The sequence below is a fragment of the Rattus norvegicus genome, chromosome 1 (genome assembly GCF_036323735.1).
Source record: "Rattus norvegicus strain BN/NHsdMcwi chromosome 1, GRCr8, whole genome shotgun sequence".
In the NCBI taxonomy this organism is placed as follows: Eukaryota; Metazoa; Chordata; class Mammalia; order Rodentia; family Muridae; genus Rattus; species Rattus norvegicus.
Genome location: NC_086019.1, coordinates 189,745,597 through 189,762,190, shown reverse-complemented (window position 1 = coordinate 189,762,190; position 16,594 = coordinate 189,745,597). Strand labels below are relative to the sequence as shown.

The 16,594-nt window shown below is 48.2% G+C and overlaps 1 protein-coding gene across 11 annotated transcripts in view; it reads right to left on the bottom strand.

Annotated features, from left to right (window-relative positions):
• Positions 1-16,594, bottom strand: part of Katnip (katanin interacting protein) — a 166,565-nt gene that overhangs the window by 105,212 nt on the left and 44,759 nt on the right. For 6 of the 11 annotated variants that reach the window (XM_039082889.2, XM_039082891.2, XM_017589397.3 and 3 more), the window contains 3 exons: positions 12,987-13,063; positions 5,501-5,670; positions 4,099-4,196 (listed from right to left, as the gene is read on the bottom strand). In XM_039082889.2, the coding sequence (XP_038938817.1) occupies positions 4,099-4,196; positions 5,501-5,670; positions 12,987-13,063 (345 nt within the window). Of the gene's footprint in view, positions 1-4,098; positions 4,197-5,500; positions 5,671-8,692; positions 8,874-12,986; positions 13,064-14,870; positions 15,186-16,594 lie in introns of those variants that run through there. The other 5 variants (XM_063267675.1, XM_039082892.1, XM_006230297.4 and 2 more) reach the window with 4 other exon arrangements.

Genomic DNA, 16,594 nt, shown 5'->3' with positions numbered 1-16,594 from the left:
GTTTAGAGAATTAAAAACTCCAGAGGCATAAGGGCAAAGACTGCCCTCTCTGTCTTCTGTGGAACCAAAGGCCTGCCTCGGAACTTTCTACCTTGGAGATCACTTAAATCCATTTCTCATCCTGGTGACAATAATAACAAGGTAGCCAACATACCAAGGCTAGCTGTCCAACTCCAGCACATCCTAGACAACAGGTTGTGACATCACACACACACACACACACACACACACACACACACACACACACTATGGTGGCTTGAATATGCAGGAGTGGCACTATTAGGAGATGTGGCCTTGTTGGAGGAAGTGTGTCACTGTGGGGGTGGGCTGTGAGACCCTTCTCCTAGCTGCCTGGAAGCCAGTCTTCTCTTGGCTACCTTCCAATCAAGATGAAGAACTCTCAGCTCCTCCAGTGCCTGCTTGGATGCCGCAATGCTTCCTGCAGTGATGAAAATGGACCAGACCTCAGAACCTGTAAGCCAGCCCCAATAAAATCTTGTCCTATAAAAGTTGGCTTGACTATGGTGCCTTTTCACGGCAATGGAAACCCTGTATACACACACACCCTACCAGGCTATTCAAGGCCAGGCAGGATAAGGATCAGGTGACCTTGAGTCACAGCCCACTCAGGTAGCAGTCAGCACCACACCAAAGTCAAACTACTACAGACTAGACCATCCAAGTAAGACAGATGAGCTGAGACGTTCAAATCGTTTCTCTTAGAAATTTCAACCAATCCAGGACTAAGAAACTGACCTGAAGGGGTGCAGTGGGTCAGTGAGGCCAGCGGATTGGGCATAGAGTGGGGCTGTGGAAAGCAGCAGAGAAGAGCTATGTGGATCCAGGAACACAGCCTCAGAGCTCTTGCAAGTCCTAAGGTAAGGGGAGTTAGTTAGGGTGGTCCTATCTACACACAGCAGCCAAGATCTTTCCAAAGGGAGCCCCTCCACTCAGACTACTGTCCAGACTCCTCAGTTTGTATGATCAGCCGTGCAACTGTGGGCCAGGCCCCCAGTGCTTCCTTCAGTCACCATGTACTGATCATAGCTAACACCTTTCCATCACACTCCACTCTGCCATTCCAAGGAGACCACAATCCCCACACTCAGCTTTGCTGCAGTGCCCCTGGGCACCTCTGCCTGTCACCACCTCCCCTGCATGGCTGTCCTTCATAGCAGTTGCCATTAACTTGCTGGCTACTGTTTCCCTGGCCTGGCCTGTCTCCCACTCCCATTCCATAAGTTACAGGGCAGCAGGGCTGGCCTGCTTCACTTGCAGCTCACAGACCAGCAGTAAGGATCCAAAACTTTGAAGTGCTCCATAAATGGCCAGGACTGAACAAAGAGTGAAGTCAGACATGGGAATGAAGTGCCAGAAGAGACCACTCAGCAGTCAAGACAGACTGACACATAGCCATGAGGACCATGGTTTGGAATCTAGCACCATGGAACAAGAGGGCCTCCTGAGCAAAGGCACGGCAGAGTGTGCTGGAAAGGTGTTAACGCCTTCCAGCTCTGATGGGGCAGAGACAGGAGGATGGCTCGTGTTTGATAAGTTTCAGCCTAGCTGAGAAAATGCAAGCCCAGGTTCTTTTAGAGAGACGGATTCCATGGTACAGGCCGAGAGTGAATGAGAAGTACACCCGGGGCCTTCTTCTGGCCTTTGCACACATGCATGTTCCCCACAAATAAAATAAATATGTAAACAGAAATGACAGAATGAAGAGCCTGGAACCCTCCAGACTGCCCTCCACCTACCCAACAACAACCAGCACAGCCAATTCATCACCTCTGGGAGGAGTGGCAGGAACCTCACAGACACTGGCTGGATGGTCCTCACCAGCTACCCTCTGAGGCAGGTAACCTACTGACCATCCTCTAGATTAAAAAGCAGGCACCACAAGGAGGGGTGGTATAGCCAGAGAGCTGCAGGCACTAACCTCATCCTAGCCTCATCACCTGCCATTAGGGGCACCTAGCTCAAGAAACACACAGCTTATAGACCTGTGAGACACCATGCACATGCTGCAGGAGGCTGTGATGATTACACAGGGAAAGCTCAGAGAGGTCCATTACCAGCTCCAAAACACACACCAAAGAAGCAGCCTGAAGCCCATTCTCTTCAATTCCCAGGAGCCACATTCAAATGCCCTGAAGAGCCAGCTGGGGAGAAAAAGTAAAGTAGAAGAAACAGTATGTAAGCCAAATGATATGATGCTGCTCTGCCAAGCTGCTGAGACGCTGAGGGTGGTAGCTCCATGGCCTCTCTCTGCAGCTCCTCATGGCTCAGGCTGGGTCTGTGTGCAAAGGAGGTCAGCATCACATTGCCACAGCAAGGAGAACAAATGTGAGGGGGGAGGGAAAAGGTGGGTCAGTGCTATTTCTGAGCACTGTCCTGAAGGGCCACAGGTTTTTCACCTCCATCCCACACTAGCCCCCAGACCACAGAACAGGATCTGTCCTGGCATCCCTGAGGCTGTGTCCCCACTCTCCCAGCTGTCCTGGGCAGCAGCTCTCTTAGAGGCCAGAGCAGAAAAGTGTCCAATGCGGGCTGAAGGCCTCCTCCAGCCTGCCCAGCCCAGCTCACCAGCCCCAGGACCATGCATGCAGCACACTCAAACTGGCCAGCTTCCTACTCAAACAGCAGTCAGTCCCATTGTTGGGCACTGAGTGACCCCTGACTGCTGCAGTGCTGAGGGCAATTATAGCAGAGGGGCTTTGGGAGGCAAGGGGAAATTAGCCCTGATTAAGTCTTGTGAAGTGGGGAGCCACAGGAGAGATGGGAGGGATGCTAATTAATCTTAGGCCAAGCCTTTTAAATTGCACAGACTCTGGGGCCAGCCATTAAGTCCCAGTCTAAGACACAAATATGGCTCGTGATAATAGGAAGCACTCCAACAAGCAGAAGAGCTATGTAGAGTGAGGCAGGCAAGAAAGGCCTCATTAACAAGAAATTAACATTCATGGCTGGGGACAGACACAAGCACCCAGGCTGGTGCCCGGTGGGCCTGCTCTTTAGACCCCGGCTACAGCAGGCACAACTGTTTCCAATGAGCATAGCGGGAAGAAGTTCTCAATACAGGTGTGAAGGAGTCTGCAGCAACAGGCCCAATCCATACCCCAACCCAGCCGCCTCCCTTAGGGATCATGTGACTCTGAACAAGTGCCTTTGGCTCTCTGGGCCTCACTGTCTATGCCAGCACCATGAGGACACACATCACCTAAATGGGTGTCATGAAGATATGTTAGGTGGCAAGCACATGAAAGTCTTAAACTGTAAAATGCAGTGCCCGATTTCCCCCATATACAGATTAGTAACAACAATGACCCTGCCTAAGCCTCCCAATCTGTATTGTGTAAGGCCATCCTAATGTGCAAAACATGTGATAGGAACTAAGACCACATGACCCAACCTCAGTACATACATGGTACAGTGACACTTGGGTGCATTAGGCAGCTCCAAACATAGCCACAACCTCTCCTAAGGGAAGCTAGCAAGGGGCCATAGTAAGGCCTAGTTGGTCAAGAATATGGAACTCAGAGCCAAAGATCTGATTCTTCCACTTCTTAGCCATAAGCTTGGGCAGGTCCCTGAGATTTTGTAAGTATCTCTCTCCTCTCCTCTTAGTAAGAGAGAACAACATGAGCAGCCAGGCTTCAGGTGTGCTGTGAGTGTAAAGCAGAGGGGCTGTGTGCAGCTGAGACAGTGCTGGACTCAGGGGCAGGACTCAGAAACACTCAGCAACATTGGCAGCCATCTAAGTGGGCACCTCAGTTCACCAGGGCAGGGTTCTGTTCTGATCACTTGCTTTATCTATGTCATGCCTCACACATAGTAGGTATTCGATAAAAAGCAAGTAGATAAGTGAGCCCTCAAGATTGAGCATGAGTCTGCTCTTCCTATACTCCTTTGTGGGCTCTGGATGTCCCAGGCAGAGGGAGGACCCTGCAGCTGGGTAGGTACCCCAGAAGTCAGTCCATACAGAGAGGGTGCCCTACAGTGCCCAGAATAGTCACCAAGCCCACAGGGACTTAAATGCTTAACAGGCTCACTCTTCATTCTAATGCAAGTGCCAGAGCCTAATGCAAGTTTTCAGACCTGGTGCCATCCTCGGCGCTGGACTTTTCCTGGTGCTGTCCTGGAGCTGCATCTTAAGACTTCTTCAGCTTCTCGGAATAGGGTTCTTCGTCCATAATCTGCAACAGAGACAGAGAAGCAGCTAGTGAGACATGGGAGGCAAGTTCACAGTGATGGCTATTCTGAAGCCTACATCTGGAATCCAGTCCAGCTGCTCAAGGTCATACATATGAGGGTTGCATCTGCCCGAAGTAAACTGCAAGTAAGCCAATGCCCAGCAGAAAGTGTAAGAGTGGCAGAATGTCCATAAAATGACATGTCTAATGTCACATCAGGCAGTTCGGCAGGTACAAAGAGCCATCACCAAACACAGACATAAGGTGTAGTTCCTACAGTAGGCAGACATGTGTAAAAGACAGTGGGTATAGACATATTTGAGGAATAAATTTACTGCTGGGTCCCAAGTTAAGATAATCCTGTTTTCAGTCCCCCCTAATTCTACCAACAAGTGGTATGCCCACCATGAAAGCTGGAGGAGCCATGCCATTCCCTCTTAGCCATAGGGGCTACAGAACTCCTGGTAAACTGCATTTAGAATACTGCAGTGGGTCTCTGGGGATATTTTGGAATGTCACTCTCTCCCCGAGTCCCTTTGCTGCTGTGTTTATTTTTCCATTATGTAATGGCCTGGAAGCTCCTCACACCCTAGAAGGCCATATTAATACGGAGAGACCAAGTAGATTCCTCAGAGTAACACGGTCAACCCGAAGCCTGGTCCCACCTGTTCAGTAACAGATCTTTACATTCAGTACCAAGTCATTTCCAGTTCGCCTGCATAGACTAGGTAGAGAGCTTCTGCAGCGCCCTCACACATGAAATCCCTTTAAAGCATGAAGGGCTGGATTGGCTAAATGTACAAATGAATAGTGGAAGCAGATACTTCATGGGTGTTAGGTATTAAAGTTGATATGTGCGTGTCGGTTATTATCTAAAACTTCCCTTAAATCATGGACATTAGAGCCCCAGACAATGTAAAGACTAGAAAGTTTTTGCTCTAGCTGCCTTTAGTTTTGGGCACGGAGGTTTGAAAAGGAATAAAAAAGGATTTAAGCTTGAAGTGGTTTCTTAGCACATGTGAGGCCCTGGGCTCCATTCCTATCGCCTTGAAGAGCATTTACCTTCCTTGCTCTGAGGCTCTTCCTGGTCAGGTGGAGACAGTTAACTCATTTGCTGGTGAGCTCACACATACAGGATGCTTTCAAAGTCTCTAACTTAGCTCTTTAATTACTGTTCTTTTGCAGTCCTGCGGACTCATCCCAGGGCTTCGTTTATGTTAGGAAGGTGCTCTACCCCTGAGCTACACCTCACCCCTTAATCTTCAACTAAAAATGCTGCTGCCTGGCCTGGGAGGGTCTGTGCTCACCTTGTGACCCCTCCGCCTGTGAGGCACTTCTGGAGAAGTCTGTGTGCACAGCTTTCCGTGGGGATGTCTTCAGCTCTGAATTGGCCCCATTGACATAGACAGAGAAACCTTGCTCCAAGTGTTCCAACCTCAGCTGCACGGGGTCCTTGGCTTTCAGATGCTTTAATATCCTTGAAGAGAAAAACAATCACCTGCCTGGATCCCAGCAATGCCTGAGGCTCCATGTCCCCAAGGCTAGTAGTAAAGTGCTTTGGCAAGGTGACAGCAACGTCTTTGTGATGGCCCCTAGGCTCCTATGTGTGGATATTTAGTCCCCAGTTGATAGAACTGTTTGGGAAGAATTAGGAAGCATGGCCTTATTGGTGGAGGTGTGTCACTGGGGGCAGGCTTTGAGGTTTCAAAATATCCCTACCATGACCACTGTATTTCTTCTCTGCTTCATGTATGCGGGTCAGGATGTGAGCTCTCAGCCACTGCTCAAGTGCAATGTCTGCTTGCCTGCTGCCATGATGGTACAAGGATTCTTACCGCTCAGAAACTGTGAGCCCGATTAAACACTTTCTTTTATAAGTTGCCATGTGTTTTACCACAGCAATTTAAAAGTAACCATGACAGTCTTTAACTCATTGCTGATATGACATTGCTTTGTTTTGTTCTGCTTTTTGTCTCAAAGCAGTACACACTGTCTTCATTAGGCTCCTCCCAGAACCATGGCTATAGAATACTTGATTCTTAAGAGTCTTTACAAATACCTCTATACATCAGTCATTAGATTCTCAGGTTGACAAGTGGGTTTCACCTTTAGTGATTAATTACCCAGCAAGTTAGTAAAAATTTTAAATTATTATTTTATATGTATGGGTGTTTTGCCTACATTTATGTCTGTGTACCATGTGTGTGCCTGGTGCCTATAGAGGTCACAAGAGAGTGTTGGGTCCCTGGAACTGGGGTTACAGAGGGTCGTGAGCCTCCATAGAGGTCCTAGACTTGAACCCAGGTCCTCTGGAAGAGCAGCCAATGCTCAGAACTGCTGAGCTACCTCTCTAGGCCTCAAGTTAACAAAATTTTAATATAATACCCATCACATTGAGGTAAGCATGGTATACCAAACTCGACTCTTAGCACAGACAGTGGCTTTAGGTTACCGTCCTGGAAGCCATCATGAATACAGAACTACCCTGTGCTGACTCATGGCTCTAGGGAGAAATTGGATATGGTTCTTGCCAGGTCTGGCCACAGCATTTCATCAACTGGTCATCCAATCAACATGCTTGTGTTTGTGTTTAAAGGCACCTTCCTGCCAGGCCTGGTGGTTATACCTGTAATCCCACCTCTGGGAGCAGGAACAGCCAGCCTGGGCTAAAAAGTGAGGTTCTGCCTCAAGACAAAAGTAAATTCACTTGGCTGGGGACAGCTCGGCTGGTAGAGTGATTGCCTTGCAAGTGTAAGGACCCGAGTTCGATCCCCAGACTCAGTAGTACAGGCCTTTAATCCCAGTACTCAGGAGACAGAGGCATCTCTGTGAATTCCAGGCTGGCCAAGCTACATAGTGAGACCTGGTCTCAAAAGTCAAAACGACAAATAAGGCTGAGGAGAAGAGACAAGCACATGCTGTGGCTCAATGACCAGCCACTCCAGCCAATCACTGTGTTCCAGGCTAGTAAGAGACTCTAAAGTCTCAAAAACAAAGTAAATGTACCCATGGAACAAAATGGACTCCACATTCATGTACACACACACACACACACACACACACACACACACACACATCTGGCCAGCTGAAACAGAAAAATGATCAAGGAAAGCGCAGAACTGCAAACCAAGATATATAGTGTCCCTCAACAGCTATATAGGAGAGATAATGAGAAGACCAAAAGCTCCCTGACTTTGTCTTTGCAAACAATGCATGTCAAGCGACTAAGATATTCTGCGAGCCTCGTTCATCTGTGAGTGACTGCGAGCGCACGGGAATGCTGGTACACATGTTTCTGTGAGCCGCCAAACACAAACACAGAACATGAGAGTAAGTTCCAACTGAGGAGGACATTGCTCTTCGTGATTACTTTAGTACCCCTCTCCCCCCTCTCCATAAACAAGGAAGGCGGGACACCTGCCCAAGGTCACCCAACTGCTCTGTGGCAGGGGTGAGATGCAAACTTGGGGTACTTTAACTCCAGAGTCATCACTAAAGACATGTCACTCCTGGAGCTTGTGAGACAGTCTGGCCACTGGCAAGGTCAGACACTGCCGACAGCTCACAGCTCCTCCTCAGGCGGACTGGGAAAACAGGCAGTGCTGCAGATTTGACCTTCTCCCAGGAAGCACTCTCCAGCACTTCTCAAGCACTAACTTTGGGCATGAAAAGGGTTAGTATTGAGATCAACAAATGCTGAACACATGTCAGGGCCTGATGCCAGGGAGTACAGGCCAGGACACTGTGCTGAAGCAGTCACAGGAAAGACCCCAGGACACACTGTGGTCTCCTTACTAGGTGGGGGTAGGCATTACTCACTGATATGTTCTCCAAAAAGCGTGAAGGCCTGAACTACAAAACTCAGATCTAAAAAAAGCCAAGTGGCACAAAACTGTCATCCCAGGGCCCTAGCCTGACTGACAAGGCAAGCCTCAGGTCAACAGCCACTGGGGAATGACACCTAAGTTGATCTCTGACTTCCATATGTACACACATGTGTGCATACACAGACAAACATACACATACACTTATACACACCAAACAGTAAATAGAAGAGAGAGGTAGCTATGTATATACAGATGCCATGATGAAATTAATGTTGTACACTAACTTTAAAAATTAATCAAATGGGCCAGGCAGTGGTGGTGTACTCCGTTATTCCCAGCACTTGGGAGGCAGAGGCAGGGGCAGGGGCAGGGGCAGGGGCAGGGGCAGGGGCAGGGGCAGGGGCAGGGGCAGGGGCAGGGGCAGGGGCAGGGGCAGGGGCAAGGGGAGGGGCAGAGGCAGGGGCAGGGGCAGAGGCAGAAGCAGAGGCAGAGGCAGAGGCAGGGGCAGGGGCAGAGGCAGAGGCAGAGGCAGGCAGACCTCTATCAGTTCAAGGCCAGTCAAGATTACATGGAGAAACCCTGTCTTGACAAACAAACAAACAAACAAACAAACAAATCAAATCAAATCAAAACAGAGTACGTGTGTGCTAAGTATAAAACTGGAAGAAAAACCTTGGGTTTGTGGGCCTTGAGTGGAAGATGACGTCAGTCATGGAAGAAGATGGTGGCTTATGGACGCCTTCTTTGTTTACTTTTCAGCCATTTCTTCTGCAGCTGACACATCCATCTTTTCAACAAAGATGGCAGGAACACTGATTACAGACTGCTTATCTTTTGCCAGCCTGAAATGTGCCTGATTGTTGGGCAACAATGTAGAACAGAAGGAAAACACAAGTCACTAAGTGCTGATCTACAAACAGCCATCAGCACACTCCTGGGAACAGGGAGTGCAAGAGCTCTATAGATAGAGGTCTCAGAAGAGTCAGCAGCTGGCCACCAACAGACCTGCCAGGTGAAGGACACACCTTGACTTTCCTCCCAGAGACTGCCTTGGGATCCAATATTACTGTTAAAACCCTGTCCCTTGGCCCAGGATCTGGGGCTGGCACTGCATGTGGGCCTCTACTTAAGGAGGATGATTTATGAGAATATAGATGTTTGAAACTGATAAATTAGGAGATAATTACTCAGACTGTGAAAAGAATGGGTAAAAAAAAAAGCCCTGCTGCAGCTGAGTGCAGTGACATTCAGGTGGCACCACTGAAAGCAGCTTTCTTAAAATGGATGGCTATGCTGTATAGAGCTGTCCAGGGTGTAGGGTCCCTGCTTGTCCAGAGCCGAGCCTGCCCACTGCTGCCCTGCCATCCACATGAGGAAGAGAACATTTCGTTCCTAATGCTTCCAGTACAGCCCCTCCTGCAGAGGGCTCCTTTGGGCCTGGTTTAGAGTCACTCCCACCCAAGCAACGTGGAGTGAGGAGAGAGGTACTGCTCCTGAAGGAACTCTCAGAAGCTGTGTTTGGAAGGTGAGGAGAGCTGCTGGGCAGAGAAAGGGGACAGGTGAGATGTTATAGCCCAAGCCTCTTCCAGGATAAGCTCCCTGGTGGGGTAGGGTGAACATGAAGCCACCTTGCTTGTAGCAGAAGCAGAGAGTCATCATGTGCTGTCAGGAGAGCTAGGGAGGGCCAAGGGGGAGGTTCAAGAGATGTGGCAGCCTTGTCTGGTCCTAGCACCCTCTTAGTGATCCTGGTCACTTACCTCAGTGGAGATGTAATCACACCGGGGCAGACTTGAGCAAGACTGAGCAGCATGATCAAAGGGCTGAGTGATGAGGACTGACTGGGAAGATTAGGCTCATGTCTAATCGGCTGGCAGCAGAGGGGGCTGCAGTGTGGAGAGTGGAGGGGAAATTTTCACCAGATCCAAGAGTCTGGTAAGTGTGTTATTTGGTCTTAGAGAAAGGTCGCTGAGGGAAACTCAAGGGGCCATGTTTGTAGACCATGACCTGTTATCCCAGGTGGGGAGATTCAAGAAAAAGAAAGAAGAGAGGCAGCTACTGGATCAGTGAGGGCCACGACTGAGAATGATTCTTACATGGGAAAACAGAGGGGAAACGTTGGCACTAGGTATGCCTGAAGTCAGAGGGCCATGGTGGTGATAGAGCCTAGGGCCTAGGTGGGCATAAACACCCAGTCCCCACAATTGAGTTCTTCACTCCATAAGCCAGTTGTTTCCTAGTTGTAAGCCCACGTAACCATGGGATTTTAGCTTTACAACCAAACTAGTTAGCTGCTAACTAATAATAACTATGGGGCTGGTGAGATGACTCAACTAGTACAGGTGCTGGCTGCCAAATTGAAGATCTAAGTTCAATTCCTCATAGTCACAGGGTGAAAGGAAAAACTGGATCCTGCCAGTTCTGATTTCCACACACACATGATGATGTACATGCCTTCTATAAATAATTTTTAAATGTCAAAACAAAATGAGAAGCACAGTCTGTGTCCTTTTTCGTGCACTAGTTCCTTTCCTAGGTGATGTGGGCACATGGAAAGCACTCAGAAATAACAAATGAATACAAGGCTCACTCATGCCAACCAGCATTCTCAGCAGACACATCCTGAGCAGATCTCTGCTAGCAATGCCCCCTTCCCAGTTGCTCAATGCCAGCTAAGCATCCTGGGATCACTTTCTTCCCGAGAGCCAATGCAGTCAGTCCTCAGCCTCTACCATCATGCCAGGCACACAAATAGGTCTCCAAGTAATCCACACCTTTGTCCCACCAAGTCCTAGTATATTTGGGCCACTGGCAGCCCTGGCAGCTTTCTCTCCTTTTGATCACAATGAAAATGTCAAAAAATGTAAATAAAGTATAATCCAGTTCCACCACTTCCTACTTGCTACAATGGGGCCTGCTTCTTTGTCTGTCTGATGGGTGCCATCACTCCACCTGCCTGTCTCGGTGGCCTAAAGACAAGCCGGTGAGCAATGGCACCTAGGCTGTGGCTGGCACTTTGTAAAAGGCATCCTGAGGCTGAACTGACCGCTGCTTAGGGCATCCCCTTCTTCACAAGTTCCTGGTAGGCTCCCTTTCCAGCTTCTTATTTCCTGCATCCAGTGATACCCACTCCCACCCCATTTTACAGCAACTCAATTGTGATACATTTTTAATTGTCTCAATACTGCAATCTTGTCTGTGAAATTCCCATCTCTGCTGTCAGCTGGCAGCTCTGGGATAGCACTTATTGATCCCCAATTAATGAGAAACAATCTGCTCATGAGGAGCTATGACACTCTTTCCCCAGATGAGCACCCAGGATGATTAAACCATCACCCAGGTGTTCAGTGGCAGCATCCAGCCTGCCAGAGACTGAATAAAAACATCCAACCCCCTGCCATAAATGCCAGGATAAACACCCATGGGGGTCTAATCAGCATGAGCTATCTGCTGTTCTCACTTGAGCTACCTGCCCCTGGGAGGATGGGAAAGTTCTGCTAAGTGGCTGGGCACTACCTACTGACTTGGTATATCTGGAAATGAGGGTGTGAGCCTGTTGTCATAGACACAAATTATATATACATATACATATATACGTATATATATATACATATATGTGTGTGTATATATATATATACATACATGTGTGTGTGTGTGTGTGTGTGTGTGTGTGTGTGTGTGTGTGTGTGTGTATGAATGACAAGGTCTCATGTAGCCCAGACTGGCCTTGAACTCACTATTTAGCCAAGGATAATTTTGAGCTTCAGATCATTCTACCTATATCTCGCAAATGCCAAAATTACAGGCATGTGCACCACACCCAGGTTTTATACAGTGCTAGAGACTGAACCCAAGACTCCTTACACCGTTTCTTACAAAGTTCCTTACAAGGATTCTATCCACTAAGCCACATCCTCAGCCTAGAGTCAGGGGTCTTGATGAAATTCTACAACTGGTGGAGTTGTTACAAAATAATGTGTTACACTCCCAAGACCATCACAATGGCTCCCCAAACCAAAAGGTATCCAGACAGCCAGATAAAAACTAAATGGGATTTGAGGTGACACTTTTCAGACCACTTACCTGCAAGACAGGAATATTCCCATAACACAAAGATTCTAATTCCTGCCTTTGCTGGGTCTTCCCAACCCAGGCGGATTTGTTTGGTGGCTCTGAAGAATTCTGTTTGGCTTGTGGTTTGACTTGAATTCATTACCAATATTACAAAATATCAATCTAGATCCTAATTTCTCTTCCAGTATGGAGGCTCTCTGCCCCTCCTCTCCCCATGTCTCTATAAACCCCATGGCAGTGCCAAGCAGTACGGAAAGGGAAGTTCCAGGTGACCCCTTGCTCCAGCTCCTTAACACCAAGTGACTCCTAGGCTCTGAGTTGTCACATCTAGCTCATAGGAAGGTTCAGGTCTGAATATGAACCACAGAGAGCTGGAAATAAACTTGCTTGGCCTTGAAGAAGAACAGAGGCCTTCAGATCCTGCCAGGTTGCTATGACCTTGACCACTACACACTGAGTGCTTTAAGCTTTTGCAACAGGAGCCGAATACCAACCCCCCCCCCCTCAACTTTAAATGATACCAGAGCACCTTTGGTCACAGGTAAACTGGCTTCACACTCCCACAGACTTAGCTTTCCAGGGAAGGTTGACACCCAAGAGATGCCGGCCACCACACACAGGTGATGCACAAGGGTCTGCAGTGCCCCTGATCCCATCCCTCTATCATGAGACAAGAGGTGGTTCCTGTACAGCCAACAGTTTGCTATGGGTCAATCAAAAGTGTAAGTAAAGCACTGGGTAGGGTGGGGGTTGGGGGAGGTGTGGAGCTACAAGTACTGGTAATAACCTTAGCCTCTGCATGGAGGGGGACCCCATTCCCGTGTGCTATTAATAAATCAAAATAAATTTTTATTTGATTAATAACAAGGGTTGCCGTCAGGCAGCTTGCTCTTACCGGTTTCTCTGCTGAAGCAATATTAAATACTCATCATGTTTCTCATCAAAGTCTGTCACCATGTCCTTACTGTAACCCTGAAAAGAAGAAACAGAGTTTGGTGAGAACAAAATGCAGGAACACCTTCACTGAAGCAAGGCGCTGTACACAGCCTGCAGGAGCCAGCTGAGCTGGGAGGCCAACCTTGACGAAGGGCCGGTTCCCCTTGGTATATCACTCTGGCGACCCAGAGCTCCAGGGATTGTGTGGAAGCCCAGCGGGTCTCAAGCTTACACAGCTTTACCAATCTATGAAAGAAGGTTGGTTCCCCAGCCTCCTTACTGTCTCCTCATGCCTTATGAAGTCCAGGGCTCTGATAAGAGTTGGCATCTTCCAGAATATCCACAGCTACATAGTGAGATGCTGTCTCAAAAAACAAATAGCCAAAAACTAACCACCCAACCAAAATTAATAAACAAACAAACCTTGGCATCTCAGATTTTTCTGAACTACTCAGCCATCTCAGTCATCACCACCAGATCACCCCAACCTGGCTGATGAAAAGGGACCTCCAGTTTTCATTTCAAGAGCAATCCCCAATGATCTCACACACACACACACACACACACACACACACACACACACACACACACACACACACACACACTGCCACAGAGCCTTGGCTTGGAAGCACAATCATCATACACCTTGCCTAGCCACAGGGAAGAACAAGGCAGGTCAGCCTTGGAACTTTGCTGATACTCTGGGGAAGGAGCTGTTCTTCCCTTTCAGGGCTCAGGTTTGGAAAAGCCTTAGAATAACGGTGGCAAAGATAGCAAAGTCAAGTGATGGGGAGAGATTCCCAACACTCTCTTCAGTCCCTGGATTCATCCTGACCTTGACTTGCAGCAATTTTCCTGCCTCAGACTATGGAGTGCTGGGACTAAAGGCATGCACCAAGCTGGAGAGATGGCTCAGTTGTTAAAAGCACTGGCTGCTTTGTCCAGAGGTCCTGAGTTCAATTCCCAGCAACCACAAGGCTCACAACCATCTGTAATTGGATCAGATACTTTGTCTGTCATGCAAATAGAGTACTCATATCCATAAAGGCATGCACGTCATGCTTGGATCCTCTGTACCTTTTCAATTTAAAGTATTTCCAGCGTATACCAGGCTTGCTGGGGTGTAACCCTGGGTGAGCAAAGGAGCACCTGTGCATTTGCTTCTTTCTCCATGCTTCCTGCAGGCCTGGCCAGGGGCACTCAGTTTCCTCTATCCTCCCAGCCTCTTCCTTGACATCCACAGCCCTAGGACCCCTTCCTGCAGAGCTCTCTGCCTGGGCCTTCTCTAACCAACTTTCCTCCTCTAGCTTCAGCTATGGATGTTAAACATCTGTTTGGTTCCCTCTCGATCTTCCCTTCTCCCTCCAGTTGCCAGGCAATGGGGCCTTTGGGATGGGGAATACTGACAGCTATTCTCAGACCAGTGCTAATGGCTTAATCCCCCTTTCTCTACCCATGTCCTACAAACCCCAGGTTGTGGCCATCTGCTGACCTCTTCCCTTGTCAGCCACACTTTCCCTTTTACCCAGCAAGCCTTACTTCTTGCAACTTTCTGCTGGTGTGTACACACGTCACCCTGGGACTGTGAGATTCTGTCTCAGGAGGAAGGGTAGGCCCCATGGGCATCCCTAACCAGTTCCCAGCTGATGCCTGTGAACTACATTTAAACAAGCAAGACCCTGTACTAGGTATGCTCTGCCATTAAGCCACATCTCCAGCCCCTCAAACCTCTGAGTGTCACTGGACTTCATGCTAGCTAACCCAGCTGCCCAGCCAGTGAGCAATAACAACAAAGAGTGACATTGTGAAATTAGAAGACACTTTAAAAACTGGTAGAACTCACTGGATTCCTGAACTGCCTAAAGAGGTTCCTGTGTCTCTTGGACTGAGTCTGGCACCTCCCAGCATGCTGGAAAGTACAGGAGAGACCTCGGCACCAGGAGAGATCCTTGTAGCATCCCGACTCTGGGGAGGAGTTAGTACACCCAGCCTTCTTTTTTGATGTTTGTAGCAGTTCTTGAGGTAGTTGTTATTGCCCTACTTAAGAGACAAGAAAATCCATGCTGTCCCTATTCCCAAACACCACCAACTCCATAGCAATTTACATAACCATTCTGAAATATTAAAGTGATCAGCAATACATTATGGTATTGAATGAAACATTCCAGGGGCTGGAAGAAGTGGGCTATCTGGGTGGCCTTGGTCTATGTCTCTCGAGTGGCATCTGCCTCTTGGTGAGTGGGAACCAATACATTCTGCAAAGGGTCTGAGTGCATCACGGCACACACACACACACACACACACACACACACACACACACACACACACACACATCTCTTTGAAGAGACACACAATCATTATAAAATGTACAAGTGCAGCAGCACAGGGGACCAGAAATGCCTCAGAGGATGTGGCCAGGCCTTGGTTGTTAGAGGATTTTCAAAGCCCCACTCCTCTCACATAACCTCTAATCCACCAGCTCCAGGCTCAAACAACAACACAGTGGACCCCTGAAGCCAGAGCGGTGCCAGACCTAATTTACAGAACACTTTGAGTATCCTGTCTCCTAGCCTCATTGGTGGAGTTTCTGCTCTATCATTTGGGTAGCTTTTATTTTTATTTTTATTAATAAAAGACAGTACATGGTGCCCTTCTTTTCTTCTTTCTTTCCCTCCCTCCCTCCCTCCCTCCCTCCATCCCTCCCTCCCTCCTTCTCTCCCTCCCTTTCTTTTTGTGGGGTGGGATCTTGCTTTATAGCCAAGAATGACCTGGAACTTGCTCTGGGACTCAGACTGGCTTTGAACTTGCCATCCTTTTACCTCTGCCCCTGATAGCTGGCATTCCAGGCATGTGTCACCATGCCCAGCTACACTCCTGTCTTTATTCAAGACAGTTTGAACTGTGTAAATATTAACTTGTCTAGAGTTCTAGACAGTATGGCAGAAGAGCTAATGGTTTTCCAAAGTCCTCACGTTTTTGATGATGCTAGTAACCAAGCCTAGGGCCTCACACATGCTAGGCAAGTACACAGTATTAAGATATACCCTGCAGCTTATGATCCCATGTTCTTAATGCTCATATGCCCACAAGAAGGGTGACTACATGTACCTTAAAGTAAAACTCTTCTTCACAACCCACCCAGATCCAATGTCTCCGTGTCCCTGGAGATTCTGTCATGTTCTAGTGTTGAGTGCTGACTCCTCCGTTCATTTTAGCTGAATGTCAAAATTCTAAGCCTGTTTCAACCACATTTGCTAACCCATCTGATGGACTCTTTCCCTCAAAAATCCTCTATACCCAATTTGCCTATACTGCAAACAGAAGCAGAACAATGAAGACCTAAAGCAGCAGCTGAGGCTGCCCCCTAGAGGTGAAACAAAACAACAAAAAGCAAATGTTTTTTTCCTCCCCAAGGCAACTAAATAAAGGGAGACCCTGGGGTAGTGTTTGACTATTTCAGGCTACCATTCCCTCCTGGCTATGCGCCACAACTACCTGATAAACAGATCTGGAGATTTCATATGTGGCTTCAGGGTTTATAGTCCCCATGCAGATCTGAAATCTAGG